Source organism: Tinamus guttatus, unplaced genomic scaffold, assembly GCF_059628265.1.
Source record: "Tinamus guttatus ecotype Peru unplaced genomic scaffold, ASM5962826v1 Tinamus_guttatus_pri_ptg000052l, whole genome shotgun sequence".
Lineage (NCBI taxonomy): Eukaryota > Metazoa > Chordata > Aves > Tinamiformes > Tinamidae > Tinamus > Tinamus guttatus.
In genome coordinates, this window is record NW_028288586.1 from 7,953,771 (window position 1) to 7,978,838 (window position 25,068).

The 25,068-nt window shown below is 37.6% G+C and overlaps 2 protein-coding genes across 2 annotated transcripts in view; both read right to left on the bottom strand.

The window, feature by feature from the left end:
• Positions 1–6,672, bottom strand: part of CUNH4orf50 (chromosome unknown C4orf50 homolog) — a 54,401-nt gene extending 47,729 nt beyond the window's left edge. Inside the window, exons 1-4 of the mRNA XM_088540070.1 lie at positions 5,926–6,672; positions 4,108–4,259; positions 2,666–2,826; positions 685–1,374 (exon numbers count right to left, since the gene is read on the bottom strand). Of these exons, the coding sequence (XP_088396196.1) occupies positions 685–1,374; positions 2,666–2,746 (771 nt within the window). The 5' untranslated portion in view covers positions 2,747–2,826; positions 4,108–4,259; positions 5,926–6,672. The remainder of the gene's footprint in view (positions 1–684; positions 1,375–2,665; positions 2,827–4,107; positions 4,260–5,925) is intronic.
• Positions 6,673–8,696: 2,024 nt separating this feature from the next.
• JAKMIP1 (janus kinase and microtubule interacting protein 1) overlaps positions 8,697–25,068 on the bottom strand; it is a 76,149-nt gene continuing 59,777 nt past the window's right edge. The window contains exons 18-21 of the mRNA XM_088540001.1: positions 23,580–23,657; positions 21,762–21,965; positions 10,421–10,486; positions 8,697–8,822 (exon numbers count right to left, since the gene is read on the bottom strand). Coding sequence (XP_088396127.1) covers positions 8,772–8,822; positions 10,421–10,486; positions 21,762–21,965; positions 23,580–23,657 — 399 coding nt within the window. The 3' untranslated portion in view covers positions 8,697–8,771. The remainder of the gene's footprint in view (positions 8,823–10,420; positions 10,487–21,761; positions 21,966–23,579; positions 23,658–25,068) is intronic.

Sequence of the window (25,068 nt, forward strand, 5' to 3'; positions counted from 1 at the left end):
ACAAAATGCATTGGCAGAAGCTGAATGTCATGTTAGAGCCTACACAGAGTTTTCCCATGCCATGTTGAAGCAAAGTATTTGAAGCAAACAAGTTCTATTCATCACATTCAGAGCACATCACAATGTTGTAGAGCCACGAACCACTAGATATCTCAAAACGCTGCCAGTCATGAATACCATACCCATTTTCTCTTCTCTTCCATCACCCAGAAAATCACATAGACAAAATTTAATGTAACTTATCATTTTTTCTTTAGCATCTATGTATGAACAAGACGTTAAAACTTCACCCAACCAAATGTGCACTCCTGCACTGAACAGTATCCTTGAGGCAGATGTCTCAAAAGTTGTGGGTTCCACTTCTGGTGGTAATCCAGATTTGTGGCCTGGGGCAATTTATTTCAAATCCAAGATCTCTGAAGTGCCTCAAATGTGGCCCTGCTCAAAAGTCCTGATGTAAATGAAAGCCTACCGCCTATTTTAGTGATTTTTTTTTTAGTGAATTGGACTCTACTGCGTTGTAGTACATCAAGAGGAATATAGGAAACAAATACTATTTGTTTCCTATAATAATAGGGTAATAAACACACACACACTCATTTCCATTGCATACATAGCAACAAGTCTAATCTGCGATGATACAAAGATAAAAGTTAACTATACTTTACCCTAACTTTCACTTACCAGGTCTACACTGACTGCAATGTTTTCTCCATTCTCCAGCCCCGTAAGGCATGAGTCTTTTTCACCTTCCTTTAACTTCATGACCCCTTGGTCTCTTAAAGCCCTATTTTCATCCAAAAGCTCTTTGACTTGTTCCTGTAGTTTGATTTCAGATAATTTCAGATCATAAACATGTTGGCAAGATTCCTCCAATTTCCTTCTGAGAAAGTCTTCAGAGTCCTCGGAGCATTGTAATTTAGTCAGCAAGTTTGCCTCTTCTCTTCTCCTGTCTTCCTCCTTTTCCCTTAAGAGCTTCAGGTCATGCTGCAATATCTCATGGTGGTTTTTCATGTCATGCTCCACAATTTCAATTAAAGTTTTCAATTTCATGACCTCCTGGTCAGAGCAAATCCCAGCAAAGGCTGATTCCAGTTTCTGCTGGAGATACTGGACCATTCCTTCTTCTAAGTTGGATGTCAGAAGAGCAACACGGTTGGTGAGATCTAGGACTTGCTTTTCTAGACTAGATACATTACCCCGGAGGTAACGTTCCCTTTCTCTCAGCACTGCCGTCTGTTGCTTCTGCCTCTGTTTGTAGTGCTCAAAATAGTCTGACTGGCTTTTCACTTCACTTTCTTTTGTCTTCAGCTGCTCCTGAAGCCAAAACATTTTTTCCTTTTGCTTCTTCTCTGCCTTTTCTTGGATTTCAACCTATAATTTCAGTGATTTTTATGGTTACTTCATTAAATTATCAGTCCAAATTTCTTCATCTTTCTTAATTTTGCTTAATTTAGCTAGCATAAGTAGAAATTTTTATAAGCTAGTAAAATCCAACATTCAGAGAAAAACTAACCTGCTTTTTTTTTGGCATTTCAGGCACAACAGAAACATCTCAGTAGAAAAGAAAAAAAAATTAAAGCATATCTGCTACTACCCAAAATACAGAAAGTTTCAAAATGCTTCCTTTTATTATGTTTTATAGTGCTTATTAAAACAAACAAAAAAAAATTTGGGCTGAAATCCACACAAATCAGCTCCCAGCCAGACAGTAACACATCCTTAACACTTATTTCTGCAGCACAATTCAATCCTTTTGACCTCCAGTATTTTCCTAACAGAAGTGTTCACCAGCAAGGAAAAAAGAAAACGAGGCTTAAATGTAGCACCGTATCAGGTATTCAGGAGTTAATAGTTTGGATGGTTTAACCACTGCTAATTGAAATATATGAATTACCAAGCTTCTCTTATTGAAAAAACACATTCTATTTTTTTATTATGAAAACAAAGCCTATTACTTGGAGTCATGAATCATACTGCACGGGACTATAGCACCCTGTCAGATTATTCAATTTTGGCATACAACCCTGAAAAAATCAAAGTGTATCTTATGATGAACAGAATCAAAAAACATTATTTAATTGTAGACTGATGGGTAAAAAACCTATACCTGAAGAACTTTAATTCCTTACCATTTTAGGGGCCCATCCACTGAGCTTTACAAACTGGCTTTTCAAAGCTAAGTAGAAAGCTTAAACCTGATGCAACAGCTGGTGGGGGCCAGCTTGAAAACATGTGAGCAACTCAAGAATCAGGTGACAGGTTGAACAGCTGCATTTTGTATAGAAAACAGGCTGCAACAGTTGTGTTTTGTTGTTGTGTTAAATGTAGTAGGGAACCAAACAACTGCTTTATGGGGGAGCTAGAAAGGTGAACTCTGACTTGGGAGAAGCAACACACCGGCTTGAATATAGGGAGAAGAAGGAAGTGTGTGCGTACAATCTCAAACTTCAAAGACCTGAAAAAGGGGTATATTAGAAATACTATCATGATCATTACAGAAATTGGGGTAAAAAAGACAAGAAGTTTTTCTGATTCTCCTGGTCCTACAAAAACATAAAGCCTGAGCCTAAAAACAGACCAGTTAAAGGAGATGAGATTAGATACTCTTTATGGTAACAACTTAAAAGTCAAACTAGGTCATTTACAGCAGTGGCATTCTTACCAAGTGCATCAGCTCCTCCTGAATGTCACGCATCCTCCCTTTGACCCGCACGTTTTCATTTTCGGCCTGGTGCACCTTCATGTTTAGTTGGTCAGTTGTTGCCAGAAGTGTTTTGTTTGACAGTTCCAGCTCTTTAACTCTATGATATTGAAAATGAAGATCTTTGCTGAGTTAAAACTGCACAGCATGGTTCCAGATGGATAAGTAGTCATCAGAGATGCACTGATCTAATTTTGTTTTTTCATTTTTCTCCCAACAATAAAATAGTGACAAATCATAGATCTCTGATAATGAAGATATTATTAGTAAGAGTCTACAGGGTTTTGCAAATTACATTGGAGTCCTTTAGAGACAATCTCTATGACCATTCTCTCACTGATGTAGAGCTGAACATAGAGGGAGGGCTTAATATGAAAATGATAAGATTAGGGTTCACTGAAGCTTGGCACATGAGATGAAGCAACACATCACACATACACATATGTGTGTATCTCAATCTCCTTCTCTTTTCACCCCGCACATGAAAAACTTCTCAATGGTTTAAACAGTTCTGAACTCACAAACATCCTCTTTCTGTTAGGGAAAATTGTTTTCCAGTCCTTTTACTTCCTATTGAAACTACTACAGCCTTGTCTTCTCTCATCTGAGAGATTAGCTCATCCCCAATTCTGCATGCCAAAGCTGTGCTCTACCATATCTCGTTCCTTGGATTTCTTTGTTCAACCTTCAATAATCTCCCCGTTCTCTCCTCAGTTCCATCTTCTAGCTTTGCCTCAGCACCCCTACCTGCCAAACTCTTCAGCTACTTCCGTCCCAGCTCCCAGCAAAGCAGCACTCTGTTCATTCCAAATCTCAAGAGACTTTGCCGAAGACACTTAAATTCCATATCCTTTTATCTATTTAACTTTATTTAGACTAGTGCTACCCCTAGGCATCAAAAACCTGATCCTGTTATTCTGTTCATCTGCATAACTAATGCCTAATGGTACTTCCAGCTTTTGTTTAGGATTAACATACTAAACTGTATGCAGCTTTCTGAAACCAAGACTTCCTTTGCAATACAAAATTCCAAATTTAAAGAGAATTGTATCTTATTCCCAAAATAACATTTAAAAGTGATCTATTTTACAAGCAGAATTTACACGTTATGAATATTTATGAAACATTCCGAGATGCCTTTCTGGCTATTTTCTACTAGATTTTAGACAATGCTGTAAATTTCACTTAAATAATAAAAACAAAGATTATTGTATTTCTATTCCAACATCTACACAGAACATTTAAAAGTTAACTTATAGGTCACTCTAAAAACCCATTAAGTCTTCTTCCTTTTGCTAGGTCTGTGTGGGTCACTCGATGTTTTGACATCCAGTATAGAGACAAATGGAAGTATACATTTGCCACGTCACAGAAATTTGGAACATACGATGAACTACACTTACCTATTTCTTAACGCAGAATCTGATTCCGTGTATTCTTCTAAAATATTTTTCAGTTTCTGCTCTGATTCTTCCAGCTCTCTTATTCTGAGGCTCAGCTTCTCTACTTCAGCACTGTTTACATCTCTGTCAGGTACATTTGCATCTTCTAATTCCTGGAACACCCAAGAAGCATCTATTTTAACATTAAAATTCAGAATATCAAATTCTTCATTACTGGACATTTTAATAGAGTAGCAAATTTTTCTTTCTCTCTCAGATGAAGGATCCATTATGATAAAACAAAAGCAAATTCTCTGGGTATTGCAGTCCAAGCATGTTATCTTAGCCTTAGCGATGATCAAATGAACGTTTTGTGATACCCAACATATTTATTATTCATGAAAGAGTCTCATTTCATTAGCCAAAAAGTAGTTTACCATACGTGAAAGGATTCTCAGTTTACAACCTGAGATTCCCATAAAGAATACAGTTATACAAGTTCACGAACAAATTAGGCTTGAAAGTTTTGAAAAGTGAGGTAACTTTCTACTAAATAGAGGAATTAATGAAAACTGTAGTTTTATCACCAAAAATAATCTATTTCTTTTGGATAAATTTTATCACATTTTTAGTTCTGAAACATAAAAATAAAAAGGGTTACTCCTTAGTTCAGAAGACGATCTATGACTATCTCACATATTCAGTATATTTAACTGATACACTGTAATTCTCAATTAAATATTTTATGTAAAGGTCTATTTCACCATTAAGTCATGCCCAAAAGGAATTTTTAAAAACAGAATGTTATGATAAAAGTGATTTCTACTTCAGCACACATGTTAATGAAGCAGCTGAAGATCTCAAACGCTGTGACCCAATAAGCATATAGGTTTCTGAGGCTTCATCCTGAGAAGTACTGAATACTTCAGCATAAAAGCAGGAAAGTATTTACACAACATTTTAAATACATGAAGCTCAATTAAATCAGGCTATATATTTTGTTGGCTGTTTGGAAGAATCGAATCTGTAATATGTAATATACTTAGTAAAATAAGCTAGTTTAAAATCAGAATTCTGACATACAGCTAGCCTATGAGACACTGATCACAAAGAAAAAGCAATAATAAAATTGGAAAAAATAATTCAGATATAATAGCCAGGGTTTTTGTTTCTTTCTGTTTGTTTGTTTTTTGTTTAAGTATTACAAACTTTATAGAAATATCTGACAGATAAAAGGCTTCCCTTAGATGAGGGCACTTAGATAAGGAAGATTAATCTAAAATAGTATTCTAAAATTATTGGTTAAACAGGTCCTGGTCCATTGCCACAATTAATGTATTTACAAGGAAGCAATTTACATGTACATGGATGTTATTTAAAAAAAAAAAAAAAAAAAAAAGGCTCTTGTGCTCATTACTGGGTTGGTGCAATAGAAACTAGAGCATTCAATCTTCACCCTTGAAACAAGAAAAAAAAATGTCTGGTAGGTAACTGTTACAATTGATCTCAGAAATCAGAATCTTATTGTTTTCCATCTTTGCTTATAGAGCTGTGTCACAGAAAGTGAAAATCAAGTTCAACATTCTGCACAGATTGAATATAGTCAGTTAACATGTGATAAGTGTTCTCAATTCTATAACAAATACCAGCATGTGATGGTTAGTAAGATTAGAGTGAAATACTCTATTTTCAAAAACTGCAAATCTTGAATAAAAAAAAATTTGGATCTCCTAGAAAAAAAATCAGGAGAATCAGCCTGTGTCTTTAAGAAAACCATCACTTGTGAACTACAATATAAGAAAAAAATATGAAAAAATAAGAGAAGAAAATTATTCATACCTTTGTAACGAGACCGGCTCATGTCTTTGCACAGCGCTTACCATGGCAGCTACTTGCTGAATGATCACTGTGTTTGTGCTTAGAGATTCATTTTCAATGATAAGTCTATGAAAATATGGAATGTCTCTTTCTTTGCCACGCAAAACACATTTTCCAATGTTTGTTCCTTCATCAGCACCTGGTTTGGCTATCCAAAACTCTAAACTCTTTCTTTTCAGAAAAATGTCAAGTTCTTTTTGCAATGAAGACCTCCTTTTCTCTGCATTCTGTCATCAAGCTGCTAAAAGCTTCAACTGAAACATGAACAATCCCTGTTTAAGAACACATTCTCCAAATGTTCATTCCTTTGGAACAACATATTGTGAGCCACACATTCTTTTCGGGATACAGTTTCCAAACTTCTGCATGATCCTCATGATTTGCTTGATACTTTCTAATTTAAATTGTGCTTTGTGTCAGGAAACAGGTTTACTCAAACACTCACGTGAGCCAGTTTGCTGCATAGGACTGAATTAATCTTGTGGTCTGTCTGCTCCAGCTCCTTCAGCAGATAAATGACCTTGCCTGGCAATTCTTCACGAAGAACATACCTCACAGCCTAAAAAATTATTTGAGAGAACCAGCTTCTTTTGAGGCTCACCTCCAACAGTGAGATAGCCAGTTGCTATGAAAAATCTTTCTTGTCTTGTTCTGTCTTGATTGATCCTGGCGTATACTATTTTTTCAACTGTATTTTCCACTTTCTCTGTTGTAATATCCTGTCTTACTCAAGTTGGAGTTCAGTGTTTCCAAAGGATCAGATTTGTGTCTCTATAGTACTCTACATAGCCCTTTTAATACAAAAATCATTTTCAAGAAAATTCTAGGGAAGAGAAATTTATCTTTAAATACTGTGCTATAGTTATCTTCATAATTCCCCTGTATGCTAGAAAGGATAACAAATATCAATTTCTTCAATTGTCTTTTCAACTCTGAAAGAATAACTTACTTTTTCCTCTCAAGAAGAAAAAAAGCCTCATTTTGTTGACTTTACTAACCGTTCTCCAACTTAAACAAATCTTTTCAACTTTAAGTTGTTCAGTCTGTGCTTCGCCCCACATTTGGTTTGTGGCGCAAGTGGTCAATGTCCATGACTGTGCTTATCTATCTCTGCTTGACGAGGTCTTGTCAGGTTTACTTCAAGATGCCAACATTCATATGTTACTCTTGAGAGGATACCACCTTTTCCTCAGTATTTCTTTTCAAATATATCTCTGCTCATCACATATTTTCTACACAGCAATTCCTGTATCTTCAAGCCTCTCTTTCTTCTTGAAGAGACGACTGACCGCATGTATTCTGTTTTCCTGACCTTTCGCTTCACCTCAAGATCTTTCATTCTCCCAGCGACACCTTTACAAGTTACTGCCTAAATTTTCAAAAGACTTCTGAATGCCATTCTCCAGGGCAGCTCCTACTCGCTTCAAAGCTTGCTTAATCCAATCTATCATCCTCCCTTGGTACTTAGCCAAAACCTCTCTCTTTGTCTGTGGATTTCCAACTTATATATTTAATATGAAATTTATCACTGTGGGATTCTAAATTTCTATTTTTCCAACTTTGAACATTTTTTTTTCTTGTCAGTTATTTACTATAGAGAATTTACTGTCAAACACCTAGCTTTTTAAAGAGATATTAAAAAGGAGGTTCTGTGTTTCCTGGGTGAAATGCAAACCACACTTGTTGAAAGCATGCAGTATGAAGACAGAGATCTCAGTACTGTAATAAAACCATTCGGTAGATAATAGTTCACATAGCAGCTAGTAATTGCACTTGATTTTTTTTCCAGTGTTTGATTGGTGTACGAGTGTAAATTCCATTTTGATTTTTTTCAGTGTTTATGAGGTGCTGGTCCTTATTTGATTATCGAATCATTCCAGCTTTAAGCTACATTTTTTAAAAAATCTCAAATTTTAAATTAAAACATCTTTCAGCTTGAAGTGTTAGGCAAACCATTTTAAGAAAAAATGCACCAATTTAAAGCTGCTCAAATAAATATTTTCTATTTTTTGCACGTGGACTCAGCTGTTCACTCCATAGGCTCTTTTAATATCCTGCAGAACCAAAAAAAAAAAAATCTCCTCAGTTTTGACTGATAACATTTACTTAGAAATAAGTGTCTTCAAAATTACAAGATCAAGGTTACCATCACTGAACACCCTATTTGCCCTTTAATAACCAACAATGTGCAGGATTTCAAATAATAAGTAACTATATTTAAGTCTTTTAACATAGGCTTTACTATGTTATATTGATCAAGGACAGATTTACCTCATGAAGCAATACAAATTAAGGGAACTTGCCCTCATTCTAGCACCTCGATATATGTGCATTCCTGAAAACGTCAGAATTGAGTAGCCATTTTGTGTTGGTTTGTGGTACTTGGAGGACTTTTGGGAAAAAAATATATATTTATATATGAAAACCTGCTAGCTACCCATGCATCATGTAAATTTGAAGGTAGGGTCATACAGCAGTACCCAAATTTTCAGATCAAATGTACCTGCTCTGCAGAATCCGAGAGGCACTCACAGCATTCAAGGCAGTCAGTGTCCAAGAACGCAAAGTGATTTCTAGTTGGGAGCTTGATAACCTTTGGCAGAAGCCTAAAAAGGTACCTTAAATATCCAGACTGAACTTTATAGTTGGTCTTCATCTCAATGTTAGCAAAAGCACTGTACCCTTCCCCATCTTACCAGGGTCTTAATGAAGGTTATTCTCAAAGCAGTACAAAAAAATGAGAGTTAAAAATTGAGCACAAAGGAATATAAAGAATACCAACCACACTTCTTGGCTCAGTTGCGTCATCAAGGCCACAGAATGAATGCTAGTGAAAAAAACAAAAAAAGGAACAAAAACTATAAAATAAGATCAAAAGAAAATGAGGAAAGAAGAAAAGAAAAAAGATGTAAGATATGTAATATGAAATTTGATTACATTATTTTACAGCAGTTAGTCTTACATCAATATTAATTGTGTTGATGCAGAAGAGAGATAGAGTATACTCATCTTTTTCTAAAAAGAAGGCACACAATGCAAAGTGCAGCATTTGAGGATTATGTAAATTCCAGAAACAATAGGCCTAGTTATGTGACTTAGTTAAGCATGCACTTGTAATTACATGCCTAAATGCTTTCCTGAACCAAGACTTACCAAGCCAAGGGCACAAACTAAATGGAACTTGAAGTGTAGAAAATCAATTATAAGAAAAGTATGACATGAGCTGAAATGGCACTTGTTCCTCATATATTAGCTAGTAGAACAAAACTGCCACTTTACACTATTGTTGCATATAGCCTTTGGAAGTAGGATTGTTGGCTGAAGAATCTAGAAATGGGCAAAACACTGCCATTCCTCTTTTCTGGCTTGACAGAATTTCACACAAAATGTACAACTTGAATTCATCCATAAAGGAATATACAAAGCTGCAATCATGCCACAGTTACTGTAAGAGTGATGCGTTGTCCTTAGCTACGCCCAAGAGCAGGGCCCAGCTCTAAAAAATTCCAGTCCTTCAAAAGTGTAAATCTTTCTTCCTCAAGCAGCTCATTCTGCTCAATATCACCAGCATGTCTGCAGCCATAGACATACGAAACTTTCAAAAGAACCACAAAGGAGAACTGTGCCATTCACCGGTCTTCCAACAACACCCGCTTCCTATTTGGCTGAGTGGCATCTCCACAGGTTCGCCCTGGGAGCTGGCACCTACATTTTACCTGAAGATTACAGGACTGACCTCAGAATCTAGTCCCTAGTTTAGAGAAAGCAACGTGACTAAAACACCCCATCTAGTCCCTAGTTTAGAGAAAGCAATGTGACTAAAACACCCCTGGGGCATGGAGAACACCCTGCTGGCAGCTTGTGCGGTGCAAGACAGTCTAACCTCTCCAGGCCTGGGAAACGTGGGGCCACAGCCAGGGAACTTGGTGACATCTCTGCACTAGGGCCCGCTCACCTAAACATTTTTGTTGTCTTGAGGCTCAATGTGCACTTCTTCAAAACTAGAGAAAATTTGTATTCAGGATGCTAGCTTGAAGCTTGTTTCTGACATTTTCAATTTGCAGCATTCACCACGTGCCACATTAACTTTTCTTTTTTTGAGAGATAGAGAATTTATCAAAGGCTCATGATCTGAAGAACAAGGTTGAAGTAACCACTTCTGTCCAATACAGACAAGTATTTTTATGGTTTCCTGAGTCACAGCAATTCCTCCCCTTCAAGTCCAGTATTTTTCCAAATCCTTTGCTTCTTTTCAAAATTTGGAGGGAAATCCAGCTAGCAAATAATTTAAGCATATTAGAGACAGCTGTTTAATGCAGAAATCATTTGAAATTATATTTGATCTTTCTTGTATTGAAATAGATCTCTAGATATTAAAATATGTACTATTAACTTCAGTGAGAAATAAGTTACTGTGGAAAAAAATTCCTTAGCATTGCCCAGGACTTTTATTTACCTTTTCCTCAAGTTCTTTGAGTTGCCGCTTTTGAAGTTCTATTTTATCTTCTAGTTCTCGAATCCGCTGGAGAAAAAAAGAAAGAAAGAAAAAAAAAAGAATTTGAAATATATTTTTTGAAAAGAATATATACCTGAAAAGATAATAGATTAAAAATGAAGAGAATATTTTATTATAAAATTAATATAAAATAATAAAAATAATACTAATTCATTATAAATGAATCACTTCCTTTACACTTATACCAGATGTTCTTGGCAGATTGCTCCAAGTCCATGGTCATGATGGTCATGAGCAGAGCCATGAATTTGATCAATTTTCCAGAATATCATTTTCAGAAAAGAAAAAAAAAAAAAACTTTTCACAGCATAGGAAACAAGCATCCAGTGTAATCAGTAGCTTCTGAAAGTTATGCAATAAGTGAACCACAGAATTTAGGGTAAGACTTTTTGTTAGCAGATGCCAGCTCTATGCAGTGCTGTTTCCCTGTAGAAAGAGAGTAACACAGCAGCAACTTTGCAAATAGTCTAACCTTAAGCTGATGGAGCCCATCCACATAAGCTGATATGGGCATATATTCCTTTTGTACACAAAAGGTAGCTTTTTAAAAACAGCAATTAACTAAACGCATATTGCCTGAAGATCTGTCTAGCAAATACCAGATCAGATTTTTTTCCAGCTTCCTCATCATTATACTCATCATTGCCTGTAGATATCATGCACTAATTTACTAATATTTATTCACTATGATGAGGATAGTGGCACATCTTGATCAAGTAAGAGGATCAGGTATCTGACACTGATGGAAAGCAGGATAAATAATATGTACCCTGAGTGATTCTGTAATAAAATTTAGGGTATAAAACAAGAACCACCCTCCCACACACACTTCTTCCCCCCCTCCCCCAAGTGTTGTAAAGGCTAAAGAGACAAAACAGTTTAAAGGTGATAAAATTTATGTTTTTCAAGTAATCAGTTTGAATACAAGGACAACCTAGGAGTTAAAAGGGAATACACAGACTTGAATTTCATAGCAGTAAAAATTCACACAGAATTAGCAAAATGACTAAATTTGTGTCAGTAAGGCAGATATAGTCAGTAGTGAAGCTATATACTGCACACAAACACATACATATATAAAGGCATGTTCCATCGCAGCTCAAATGATTTGCCACCTTAGGATAACATGTTGACATCACACAATTGATACTTGAATAACTAGATCTCCTCTTGCCGGGATGGAAAACACTGCTAACCAGTGGGTCCACTAGAGTGGCAGAACTCTTACATTGCAAGTAGGTGAGATTTTGTAACCACCTTTTCCCTACAAGATTTAGAGGACAAACCTACAGAGGACAGAGTTTGCTCTAAAATGCAACAGCAGGCTGGTGATTTCCGCCAGGTATAATAGCTCGAGCACATTTATACCTAGGTGTTTGCTTGCTTTCCCTGGAGCTCTGCACGATGATAATCTGGGAGGCTGAAGTGGGCGTCACTAGTGCAGTCAATACCCTGTGACCGCGCAGGTCGGCACTGGAAGATAACCAGGCTGGGTCAGCTATTTATATACCCTGAAAAATCTGAGTTAACTCATGATCCAGCTCTGTTTAACCAGATAAGTGATGTATATGCATATATTTGCAATATATTGACAAAAATAAAAGGAAAAAAATCTACCAGTGCAGAGCAACTAACACATAAATATAATTTGCCTACTGTGTCTATATGCATTACAGCATTAACTTGATCATATGGTAAAAAAAAATCTAGAATATGATTTTTAAAAACAGATATAAGCTAAATGCAATAACTCTAGCTTTCAAACAAAAATAGCTTCCAGAAGCAGCAAGAGATGCAAGAGTTTATATTAAATTACCAAGAAGGAAATTACATAAAAATTACACATCCTAATTAAGACCAAAAGCAGGACTGCTTGACATTTAATATAAGCATTTGCAACTCTAGCTACTGTTCCTTTACTTGCAAGAATTAGCTATGAAGAAACTGTGCACTCATTCTCCATTCTTAGCAGTTGATTAGAGGCTTTCAACAAACTCTGGTTTGTTTGCATTTGCAAAAGCCTAACTGTGGCAATAAGCCAGACAGAACTATTCTAATGTTATCTACCCTCATGATTAAGAGTATAAACTGATGATCAGTAAGTCAAGTTTTTCCAGCTATACAATACAGAGATATAACATCTTTACTACAAAAGATACATTCAGGTCTGCACCTGAGACTAAATGACAGTAAATTCAGTAGATGGATTCAGTCATGCACTGAACACAAGGTCATGTAAGGAAGCAACAAAACCCCCAATATCCTCCTACCAAAACACTGAGAAATCAGGGCTTAGACACCCCTACAAAAAGTAAAACTCAGGGCAGTTCTTTTATTTGTTTGTATTTTAAGCTGGGAGAGACACAAGGCAGGGTGCACAATTAAAACGCTTCAGCGCAGTGGTGATTTCCTTTAAAAGCCCTGGCACTGGTCAGCCCGAGACGGCTACAGGCCAAGGGGAGCAGCGTTCTGCTCCGTTCTAGCAATTCCCACATTCCCACAGCTCATAGCTGCCCATTAGGCATGAGTGCAGATTTGGGGACTGAAAGGATTCACGGGAACAACGCTGGGCTGTCAAGTCACACGCTCATACATAGGAGCTACAAGGAAAGGGGCACAGTTAGGCAAAAATGGCCCATCGACAATGTCACTGTGGAAGAGAAGCCCGCGGACATTGCGGGCGGCCCTGGCAACACGGCTTCCTAGCGCTGCCGCCCACGCTGTTTGCATTCAAAAAGGACCTGCAAAAACAAATGCTGACCTAGCAGTTGATTTTACTGCACTAGCAAACCAAAGCTCCCAAAACTTAAGTTTGACAGACTGATAGGTTTGTAAATACCTGCCCATTTCTCACTGTTGACAAGCAGCGGCCCAACACCCACACGGGGCTTTCCTGAATTTTGGAAGGCTGGCTGGCTGAAAAATCCACTTTAGCATGAAAAGTGCCCACTTGATAAATCATTTTTTCCACTGGCAATGCAGGCTCCTTTTTAGATACATACACATCAGCAAAGGTACATGGTACTTAGCCTCAGTCCTCTTGGACAGTCCAGAAATGCTATCAACTAGCTAAAAGGGTGATGAGACCTTGAAACTTAAGACAGTTAAAGCATAAAGCTTCTTCAGATATCTATAATGTAAAGAGAGGCATACAGGTGCCTGTTAAAGCACACCTAACACTGCAGTATTATGACATTACTTCAGTGAGCAGAGCCATAAGAGGGAAAACTAGCATCGGTTATTTCCAATTTTATGAAGACAGCTCACTGACTGTAATGACCACATATTGCTCCTTCTCTCCAATCTCATGTTTGTTTGGCAAACATAAAATGCCTGACAAATTGCCCAAAAGCAGGATATTAAGTATTTTTCTCTCAGCAGAAGATTCTTCCTGTGGGCTCATGACCACCATTTCTGCTCACTTCACAATGGGAAGTATGTTTTCTGGTGAAAGAAAATACACCCCTTGAAATGCCATAAATCACTTGAGCAATTACTTTAGTTTAGAACACTTGGACAGCAAGCCTTTAGTCTCTATCATCTAGTGCTAGCAGAGAATCTAAGACAGTCAATTCTATTTCCTCAGGTAACAGAGAACTAAGAAAGATGGGGAATGGCCTCTGTAGGCCAGTTTCAGGGGACCCTGCATCCACAGTTCAGTCTCCGCAGCAGACAGATAATTTTCCTAGAGTTAATGGTATCGTATATAGTATATATACATCATATATTGTATGTGCTAGATACTAATTGAAAATGCAAGCTTCTGTAACTTTTAGCATGGTAAATGCTAAAAAGACGTTAAAAATCATGACTTTAACACAACTCCAAGGAGATACACATCTCTGGAACACCTGAGTAATCAAGATTTATAAGAAAGGCATTCAGCATTTAGACAGATGCTTGTCTAGGGATATTATTCTACTTTTGGTAACATAGGCTTAGACAACTCAATTTGCATTAAGACGCACAGGATGGCAAGCACTGAAGTCAGCAGTAGAAACTTGCACTTCTTGCACCATATTGCACTTCTGTTACCACCTTTGAATGGTTTAATCAAAATTAAAAATTTGAGCAATTTAAAAGAAAAAGAGTTGATTGCTTTCCCATGAGCTATACATGAAGCGCATGTGCTCACCATATGTTAGAATAACAATCAATCTGCACTGAATACTTTTTCCATGAATATAGTGCCAATCCCAAGGAGCACTGAAACAAATGAAAATCCTTCCCCTTAACTCGGTGAGCAATGAATTGCAGTCACAGAGCCATCGCTTTTCAACAGGAGGCAATACATCAGTGCAGCAATGATTTATCATCATCGTGATGTTTGGAACATGAGGAACTTTCACATTACAAAGAAAGAAAATTGATTTGACATGTAAATAAGTGCATGTTACTCTATGAAGCTAGGTCCAAAATTCTCCCACCAGCCCATATGGGTTCTCCTTTTTTTTTTTTTAATTTCTTTTAAAAGTTCTCTCTCTACAATGCTTCAAATTCTGATGACAAATAGACCATATCTTTCTCTTCAATTACAAACATTATGTTTTTTTTTCTGTACCTCTCTACTACCTTTTTGGTAAGAAACACAGCTTGGGAGAATCCTGGGGTTTTCTGTTGGTTAGGCAGTGAGAGAAGGCCTGTGGCATGCGGCACGTGCACACTAGTTGGAAGAAATTTGCTTCTTCAGTCAGGCTGTTTGTCCTCTCAAATTCACTCATGGCATTAGCCAGTCATTCACAGAGCTGAACCAACACCTCAGGGGGCTTCATGCCCTCACAGATCTGCACCAGACGGGAAACTGTGCCAGGAGAAGAATTTCTACGATAAATTTCATCTGCCGGAGAAGGATGACCACTACACCCCTTATGCAGGTGCCAAGTAGTGAGGTGCTTGTTTCCTAGGTAGGTGTCTACAGAAAGAACCCAGCTGAACAAAAGCTTTGTTTTACCAACAGCATCATCAAGAAGATTAATTTCTCATTGCAAAATATTCTTTTTGCACTGCTAATATAGTTGTGACAACACAAGAATGTGCTAATCAGGGGCTTTAGAAATCACCTCAACAGTTCCTGTGATTCGCTTGTATTGGATTTACATTCATCGGCAAATCCAAGAAAACAGTTTGATAATTTTAGCACAAAGCAGACAAAGAAGGATTTGCTAAGCTGCTTAGAGACTTGGCTCTGAAATGTTGGAGAGGTTGAGGTCGATGTACGTTTACAGGATACACAGTATGGATGGACGATATAAAACATGAGCTTATTTTGATTTTTTGAAGCCAGCATATGATCGAGAATCTATCTGGTTCTGCATCAGCATCTAGCAAGAGAAGTGTTTTATCAATCCTGCAAAAGGAAGGATCAATATTCTTTCACTATATCAGACTTTTTAGCAGCTTCTCAACAAAATTAAGACAGAGGTATGTAAGACATTTAATAATGTGACTAGCATAACCATTTATATGCACAAATTTCAGTAAAAATAGTTGTAACATGACCTGCCTTAGCTGTTATTCAAATGGCTAAGCCAATAAATAAAATTCCTTAATGGAAATAAATAGTATATACAAATGAAGAAAATAAATATAAGTAGCAAATCAAAACATTTCCTTGGATCCTTAAAGAAATCCAGGGATTTATATCAAAGCATTATTTGATTGCAATGAAATTTTAGAAGATAACCAGTAAATCTATACTCTGAGTGTATTTGACTAGTGTGTTTTGTACTTGGTGTATTGCACTGCCTCTTCCCTTTCGTGGATAATTCCCATATGCATTTGCTCAAGCTCTTAGTCCTGCTATTAAAAAGGGTCCAGATTCAAGCATTCAAATGTTTCCGTTAGTTGCATATTCCTAGAATCTGCTTTTTCACAATGAACATAAGGAAACAGGCAAGCATTGTAACAGCATTAGCTTAAGTTATTTTTTTTCCTTTTTGTTTTGTTTAATCAACTAAACCTTAGTATAAATCTCAGCTGTTCAGATATGAAAATGACACCATTCTGAAACACTGTATCCCTCCAAATCTCATCAAGGTCTTTATACACATGCCACAATTCCACTCTTATTGTGTTCTGCAGTCCTATGGTGATAATCAGTTAATTTAACTGTTACTAAAGTAGGAAAATTGCTCATTGGTCTTTATCATTCATTTGCAGTTTCTTTCTTTGTCCTCCTGAGGAGGATGAATCTTTTAGTAGCTCCACTGAGACACCTCCTGGCACAAAAGTTAATAGGTATTCAACCACAGTAATCTTGGTAGTAAAACAGTGATTTTTTAAAAATATATTTAGCTTAAAATAACTATTTGTTAGAAACTGATACTGCATGAGCAGCTGCATATGAAGATATTCACTAGTAAACTTGGGTATTTTTACTGCTAATTTTATGATGTAGAAAAATAGATTATACATTGATATAACACCAGATTATCATCAGTCCTATTTTTTTTCCTTAGGAGGAAACCATAATTAAAATCATACAATTTATACAGAATGAATGGCTATTCTAAATCGAGGTAGGCTATAACAAATAGAACAAGTTCAACATCTGAAAACTGACTCATTGACAGCATTCATTCACCATGGCAAAAGGCATCACAAAATATTTATGTAGCATTACATTTAGAATCTTTTATGTTCTTGTTTTAAATGGCAAATTTTCATTCAGTTCTTATGATACATGATCTGTGCATATGAAAATGCATTTAATCTTCACTTTTGTAACAATCTCCACAATCTGCTTCCTTCGTTCAACTGCCTTTCTTCTGCAGCTCCCACTGAATGCCAGAAAACAGGACACTGAGTATTTGCTGAATTTCAGATGAGAGTTTTTCTGGATTCTAGTGTTACTTTTCAGGCATAGAGTTGATCTTAACTTATCTGGACTATAGTCTGCATCACACCTCATCTAGGAGAAGAGGAACAGACTTTTCAGATATACTTTGTAGGTGCTTTACCAGTCCTATCATCTCTTGTGCAGATGAATAGCTTTACTAAGGCAGTTACCAAAGCAGGCATGACTTGATCTGAAGGCTAAACATATATGCATAGGGAAATATTGCAGAATAAACATATAGAAATGATTAACATTAATTCTCATCTGCCATGCATGTCATCAGTATGAAATTAGAGGAGTTTACTGTGATACTGCTGGGAACAATGAGGCTTGTAAGACTCAACTTTCACTCCTGCAGGACAAATTGATGTACAAATCAATTAACCTAATTATGACATGCTTGGTGGATATAAGTCATAATCAGATAGCTATGATACCAAATTCCTTTAAGAGAAACTCATGAACACCCAAAATGTATCAACAATATGTATCAACTATATACTGAGGAGCAAAGCACAGAACACTTCTGAGGTGAAAGCCTTACTGATTGCAATCACTGCCTGCCCTGTGAATTCCTCTTTATCTACACAAATAATTAGAAGGGAACATTGCTAGCATCTTAACACTTCAGATTTTAAATAAAAGTGTTAGAAACAGCTGATCTCTTTATGGGTTTAGATGTAAAATTATCAGAGACTTTTCCCAATTACTGCTGGGTAAGTAATCTTACCAGCCAAATTTTCAACTATTTTCTGGTTTACAAGACATGTGTCAGAGAGGACAAACTGAAGACAATATCCTCCCTCACCAAAGAGGTACACTGAGCACAGCACCTTTTCATACACTACAGGCAAGCATTCATCTCTCTCTTCAGAGAGACATTCAAACATTAAACCTTAATAATTTACCTTCTGTGAAAAATAAATGGCCTGTCAACTGTACTAGATCATACACTAAAAGGCAACAGGACCATCTCTGAATTTATCCATGCTCTACCCAAATGTTAGCATGTATATCAAGTGGTAAATCTAAGGTTCCTTATTCAGGCTGGCAATTAATGCTTCACCAATAAGCAGAAAACCTTCCAAAACCTTGAAGGGCTGAACTGTTAGGATCTTACACTTATTGGGACATCTGATCCTATGCTTTTCTTAACAAAAAACTCCACCACATAGACAGTATGATAAAAGAAGTGCCCTATCTATGAGCAAACAGAAAAATTCACTGAGAAAACATGTCCACTGGAGCTTTGTTTATCCCTTCCATTGTAGGGACGCAGGCCCTTCAAGCCAAAAAAAAAAAAAAAGGGAAGCAAGCAAGCAAAGCAAATGAATTCAGTATTTCTCAGTTTGAAGCTACAGTCTTATATTCTGATAATTTTGGATTTAAAAAGTAACTTTTGCTTTTGCCTCTTCATCATCTCCCATTAAAACAACTGCCTAAGAAATCACATTTTGCAATCAATCTTTCTCTGTGCCAGTGATATACAGCTCAGTTTGGAGTTATTTCTATTTATTCTAAGGGACTCTCCTTTACATTCTTCTAGTAAAATGTGTTGAGAGAGAGAGGTAGTTTCTGCTTTTATTTCTGATGAATAATCCAACATGCTTGTAGGAGTAAAGGCCATCGTTTCATGAAAACATACTTAAAATATTTACTGCTATATTCTGGCTATTCAAAGTCGAAATTTGGATGCTTTCAGGTCCAGCCTAGAATTGAGGTGTTGGCTTGTTTTACCAAGTTCCACCCAAGAATAGTTGCTTGAGAATAAATCACTCCCATCTTGGTACAGTAGCTACAGTGCAATTCGGTTGGGAAAAAAAAAAAAAAACACTTTGGTAATGACACAATAAACCAACACAGCTTTTATGTTTACATAAATTTGCAAGAAAAAGAAACAGAAGTGCTTTGGGAAATTATTGGATAAAATTATAAAATCTGTCTCTCATATACATTCTGATTGGCAGCAATCATTTTTGGAAGACAATGTGTATCAATCTGCTGTCTTTCAAAGATCTTCTGGCTTCTCTTTGTATTTAAAGTAAATTGAAATGAAACCAGAGTAAGTTCTATTTTTATTACACATTTTTCTTGTGTTTGAATACAGCTAACTGAAATTTGAATAATCTATCCTAATTTAAAGACAGCTTCTGCTCGCTTTCCACAGTTCTTCACTCCAGGAGCAACAACAGTCAAGTCAATATAAGCATATATCCAGTTAGGTCTCATCCGATACACATAAGGCATCGCTTGACCTTTAAAAACATATTAACTTCAGCTGAGACAACACAATTTGTCTCAGAAGATCTTGCCATGATGCTCTGATTTTTCTCTATTTCTTTCTTTATTATTGTTTGCTTAAGTAAATCTTTGAAACCACTACTTCAGAAACATATTTCATAGATCTGCTTGAAATATCTTTTCTAGAAGACAATCTTTATAGTTACCATCTCTAGCAATGGCTTACTGTGAAGCCTGTTTTATATATAAAATTACCCTTTTAACAGAACAGCATTTATGCTCCATCTTGTTAAATCCACAGAAACGATGTTCTAAGGCACAAATGTTACTCTCAAACGAAGTCCTGCCAAAATTAAACCAGACACTGGCTTATGAAAAGCTTATAAAAAGACTGTAACACAATGAGAAACATCTTCTCTGGTAATATATGCATAAAAGGTAGTTGAACTGCACATACCCTATGGCTAGAAGCAAAGATCACAAGCTGCTCATGACAGCTTTTTAATTAACATATATTGCCTCCCACCAACAGAAAGGCTGGTGTAAATCAAAGCACTTGCTCTGAATTCAAGGAGGTATTGTCACTGTGCTTCAACCGAGGATCTGTCCTCCAGATCTGCACATAAAACATGCTTTTTATATTTCTTACCAAGTAGATCCAATCACAGCATCTCTAATTTGGCTCCACAGGGTGGAGCTTCTTTAATACACAGTGGATATACATGAATGATTCCATTTACATACTAATGAACAATACTAATGTGGGGCTACACATGCAAAAGATGAACAGATCTACCAATGAAAAACAAGGCTTAATAGCCTAAAATATGTTTACTGCACTAGAACAAACTCAATACCCAGTGACTAAGAACTAAGGCTTTGTATCTGCACAGAGAAGCGCACAGAGAAGCACACGGAAAGCTGCAAAGGCTCACATTTGGACACCTATTAAATCACTTTCTCATGCATGTCCCTATCCTATTCAGGCAACATATTCCCTGGATGGAAAATTTGCCTGCTCTGTAAAACCAGCAGCTCTCACGAGCTGCATCCCAAGGTGTGTGCACAAAGCGGTTCACTTCTCAGGAAACCCAGCAGACCTACCTAGTTACAGCGAGTCAGAGCAGAGCTCTTAACACTGACACCATAAGCATCCTGTAACACCACAGAGTGAGAGCCGATGAACACAGCAGTGCCAGGTCCTGCTTTCTATTAACAGACCCATGTCTTAGCATTGATCCGCAAGGCAAATCTGAACAGAGAGCAGCATGAACTAAAGTAAATGCAGTTCCAATTCCAGGAACCAGCATCAGAGACTGCAAAATAACCTTGAATACACCTGAAAAAAAAGCAATCAGATAATTAGAATATGTGATTCCAGACCTGCACAGAAAACAGCTACAACATCTGGAGGGCAGTCTCCAAGATCTATGACATCTGGCTGCACCTTCAAGGTTACCTATTGGTAACCACATTCCTAAGGAGAAACCACATTCCTAAGGCTTCTGCTGGAAAACAACTAACACCCTAAGACCCAGAGCTCTCTTCTTTCCCTGAGTATCTGCACAGAAAAACTAAAAATCCAACCAAATGATTCTCCAGAAAATGACCATGCTTCCACAGGCCAAGATGATGCCTGAATCTAGGATGCCAATATTTGTCCTTCAAAAAGCACTTTGGACATGCAGAGGCTTCCTGCTAATAAAACTAACTAATAAAAGTACGTGAACAGCCAGTTAGGAGACTTACTATGACTTCTTTTATTTTAATTTTAAGAACTTCATACTTAGCTAAAAGAAAAAAGAGGGAAGAAAAGCAAACAAAAACTTTGGGCTCCTGTAACTCCTTTTTTTGCCCTTTTCCCTTCCACAGTACTATACACTTACAACTTTCTGCTCCCGTTTACTCCCAATTCAAGCCTTAATCTTGCAACATGCCCGTCACGGAGGTGCCCAGAGGACAGTGCAGTTCTGCACATACAACAGAGGTTGTGGCTCTGGACCACACAGTGGGAGAGTGACTCGTTCTGTGCACACACCGTGCCCAGCACAACACCACCGACCTCCTAGCCACAGGGGCAATGCAGAGGATCCATGAGGCCTAACGACACGGTGAGGGGTGAGGCAGTGCTGTCATAGGGGCAGTGGCTGCAACCACAGTGGAGACAGAGATGGGCACAGGGATAAAAGGGGGGTCCCTTACCTGCTGGGCCTGCTGCAGCAGCTCCATTCGCTCGTGCAGGATCTGGCTGTCGAACTCGCGGCTCTGCCTGAGGATCTGCCGCCGCAGCTTGTCCACGGCGGCCCGCAGATCCTCCCGCTGCGCCTCGGTCAGCGACTCGCTCACCCGCCGGCCCGGGTCCTGCTGCAGCGCGTTGTACAGCGTGGCTTCCAGCTCCTGGATTTTCTGGTGCAACCCAAATCACACACAGACAGGCTACCATTGGAATACAGTGAGCAAACAACCCAATGACAGCTACGGGAGCAGGCGAGCAGGAGAAGCCTTGGGAAGGAGGGAAGGGAGGACACAGCTTGAGAGCAAGCAGCAGCCGTGCGAGCGTGAGGAGCATTCCAAGTGCATGGGGCCGTGGGCCCCACTGGGCAACGCTGTGCTTCTACCAAATAATTAATTTCTTTTATTTAACCAGAGCTCACAAGGACGTTGAGCAAAACAAGAGGGGAAAAGAAAAAGATTCAAATTCAGATCTGCATCCATAATAAGCCAAACCTCCAACCTCTGCTTGCTGAGTTACAAGTGGAATGCAAACTAAAAGATTCCCTTCAACAGCAACAGAGTTGTTAAGTCATTCCATAAAATACGAAGCCCAGAGCATACCCAGAAAGAACTATAAACAAACAAACAAAAATCATACTGTGCTTTCTCCCTCTCTCTCTGGCCCTCCTATCTTGCCAGCCATTACTCAAAGTCAACTTTCCTTGCATTGCTCCAAGCAAATTGAGGGAGGAACGCTTGTATACTCAAGGCCACATTAATCACTTGTCAGTCTCTTGCTGTCAAATTCTGCAGTAATTTGCAAAGCAGAGAGCACAAAGCAGAACTTTATAGTCATACAGAGACCTCTACTCACAAAAACAAAGAGAGGAAGCAAGAAAACGTGGCAGTATTTCTTTTACTACCGGGATTAGCATGCTCTTATTAAAAACCACCATCAGGACTGATGATATTTGGATCAATGCCAGCTGATAACATCCCCTTAGCCCTCATAACACCTTTGTGAGGTAGGTAGTTCTTCCTGTCCGTATTAGCAATGCGAAAGCAGTAGCACAGAGAGGTTAAATGGCTTGCCCAAGGTCACAGTGCTAGCAGGGAGCCTGCTTGCTTTGCTTCATTTATCTGCTCTGAGCTGTGCTTCTTCTCTGAAATAATTTTCCACATACAAAATATATGAGTAATACATGAGTGTATATACAATTCTTCATATTTTGATTTCCCGAAGTAGTATTATTAACGAAATGGAGTGTGTTGTTTTAATAATTCCGCAATAATTTCTAAGGCTTCCTTTGTTCCGTTGCTTAGCCTGAGAAGAAGCAAGCTTGCAGCTTTCCTTTTCAAAATTCGGAAAGGTAAGATTGGACAGGACGGCACAGGAAGGAATAACATAGGGAGAATAGGGATTCCTGACCTGAGAAAAGTTAGCGGCAGTGAATATTTACAAACACTTAGGGAAAAGCAATGTAGGGAGAGCTCTGAGGTCACTGTTGCTTTAATTTTACCAGGTTTAGTTTTGTGCATGCATAAACCAGCTCTTCTCACTCTAGGTGTACTAACAGAATGTTCACTTAATTTAGAATGAAAATCGCAGTGCAAAATTGTGACGCTTCCAATTACTATAAAGCATTTCCTAAGTCAACACGTCTACATTTAAGTAATATTTGATTTACTAGTCTGGTAGAACAATAAATCAATTTTAAAAGAACCCTATTTATAACCAAAATTTTTAAAAATGCATTTTATCAAACCTCTTCAAGCATGAAAATTTAATGACTGTTCTTTTCCTACCATGTAAGCCTGGTCCAGAGCTTGCTTCCTGTAGTCGAGTTCTTCCTCTAAATAACCCTTCTGTTTACTGAACAGGTCCTGAGCAATAATAAAAACAAGGGACGGTTTGTTCTTTATCCTAATTCATGAAGAGTCATAAATGTCATCATTTGAACATGAGCTTTCCACTTGAAAGCAAAAGAAAATCCATAGCCAATGATCATATTCATCAGATGGCTGTTTGGAATATTAAATTTACACTATTAACACTTAACATTTACTCTATTAGCACTTAAAATTATATCTATTGTAGTAACCAGTTGCACCCAGAAAATATAAACCTCTAAAGCAGCGTGCAGACCTGCAAGGTGAACATGCATGCATGCAATCCCAGGGCCATGCCTTGCATGGGGCAGGCCAAGGGTGGGAAAAGGTTCACAGCTCAGAGGGCACTGCTTTTTATTGAAATCTATATGTGCCCTTAAAGAGAGTCATGCTGCAAACTTTTATCTGTGTTGGACACCCTATTCTTCTGGGCAGGACATCGCCACACCAAAGGGTGATTCCAGCTGGGTTCTAGATCCACTTCCCTGAGGCATTTGCAAAGTGGAAGTAAAAATTCATTCCAAGTTTTAAAAGATAGGAAGCCAATTTGCAATGGGTAACATGATGCCCAGAGAGGTTAAGTGACTAGCTAAGAAGCTGAAGAAGCTTTCAATATACCCAGATTTTATATGGACAGTTTAAAATCAAGTTCACTAACTTTTAAAGAAGTAGCACTTTACAGGGTATAGTTAAAACACTAGCTGGAATTTCAATGGAGTCTAGTATTCAAAAGCAGGATGTTGAGGGAAGATTGGGGGCATATGAAGGTTGTCTGAATAGTCGAGTTAGAACTGACTAGTGACCCTGGTCTTACAAAATATGCCTGCAGTGATGATCTTGATCATAAGGAGAACATTAGCTATTTGGTTTGTTAGCTTTTCTTTCAAGAATGTTGTTATGCTCAAAAATAAGTAGTTCAGAAAGCAGAAAGGTCTTGTGATTGAATTGAATATTTCACATTTTTCTTGCTTATAAACAAACTTTTCCTAAACATGCAGAGTAAACCCTAAGATGTCTGTTTGTAGATTGTATGTATATATTTTTATATATATATTTACTAGTATAAAAAGCAAATGTTATTGCTCTCTAATTTTAATGGCTTATTCTAGCACCACAGCCATTCTCAAATATAACAAGAAATGGTGTTACCTGCAAACTGTATCAGCTATATCAACAATACGGTAGAGATATTTAGGGTTGGCCTCAAATCATTTATTTGACCAAATTTTGCCTTCAAATATATACATGCAACTCTGATAGCTTTTCAGTTAGTTATATAAGTAGCATTGGCATGAATTCTCACTGCAAAAGTCTGATTAAAAAAAAAGTATCTGCTGAGCTCATCAGTTAGAGGGGGAGAGGTGCTGTGAGCATAAAATGATTGCAAGCACATTTATGCCTACAG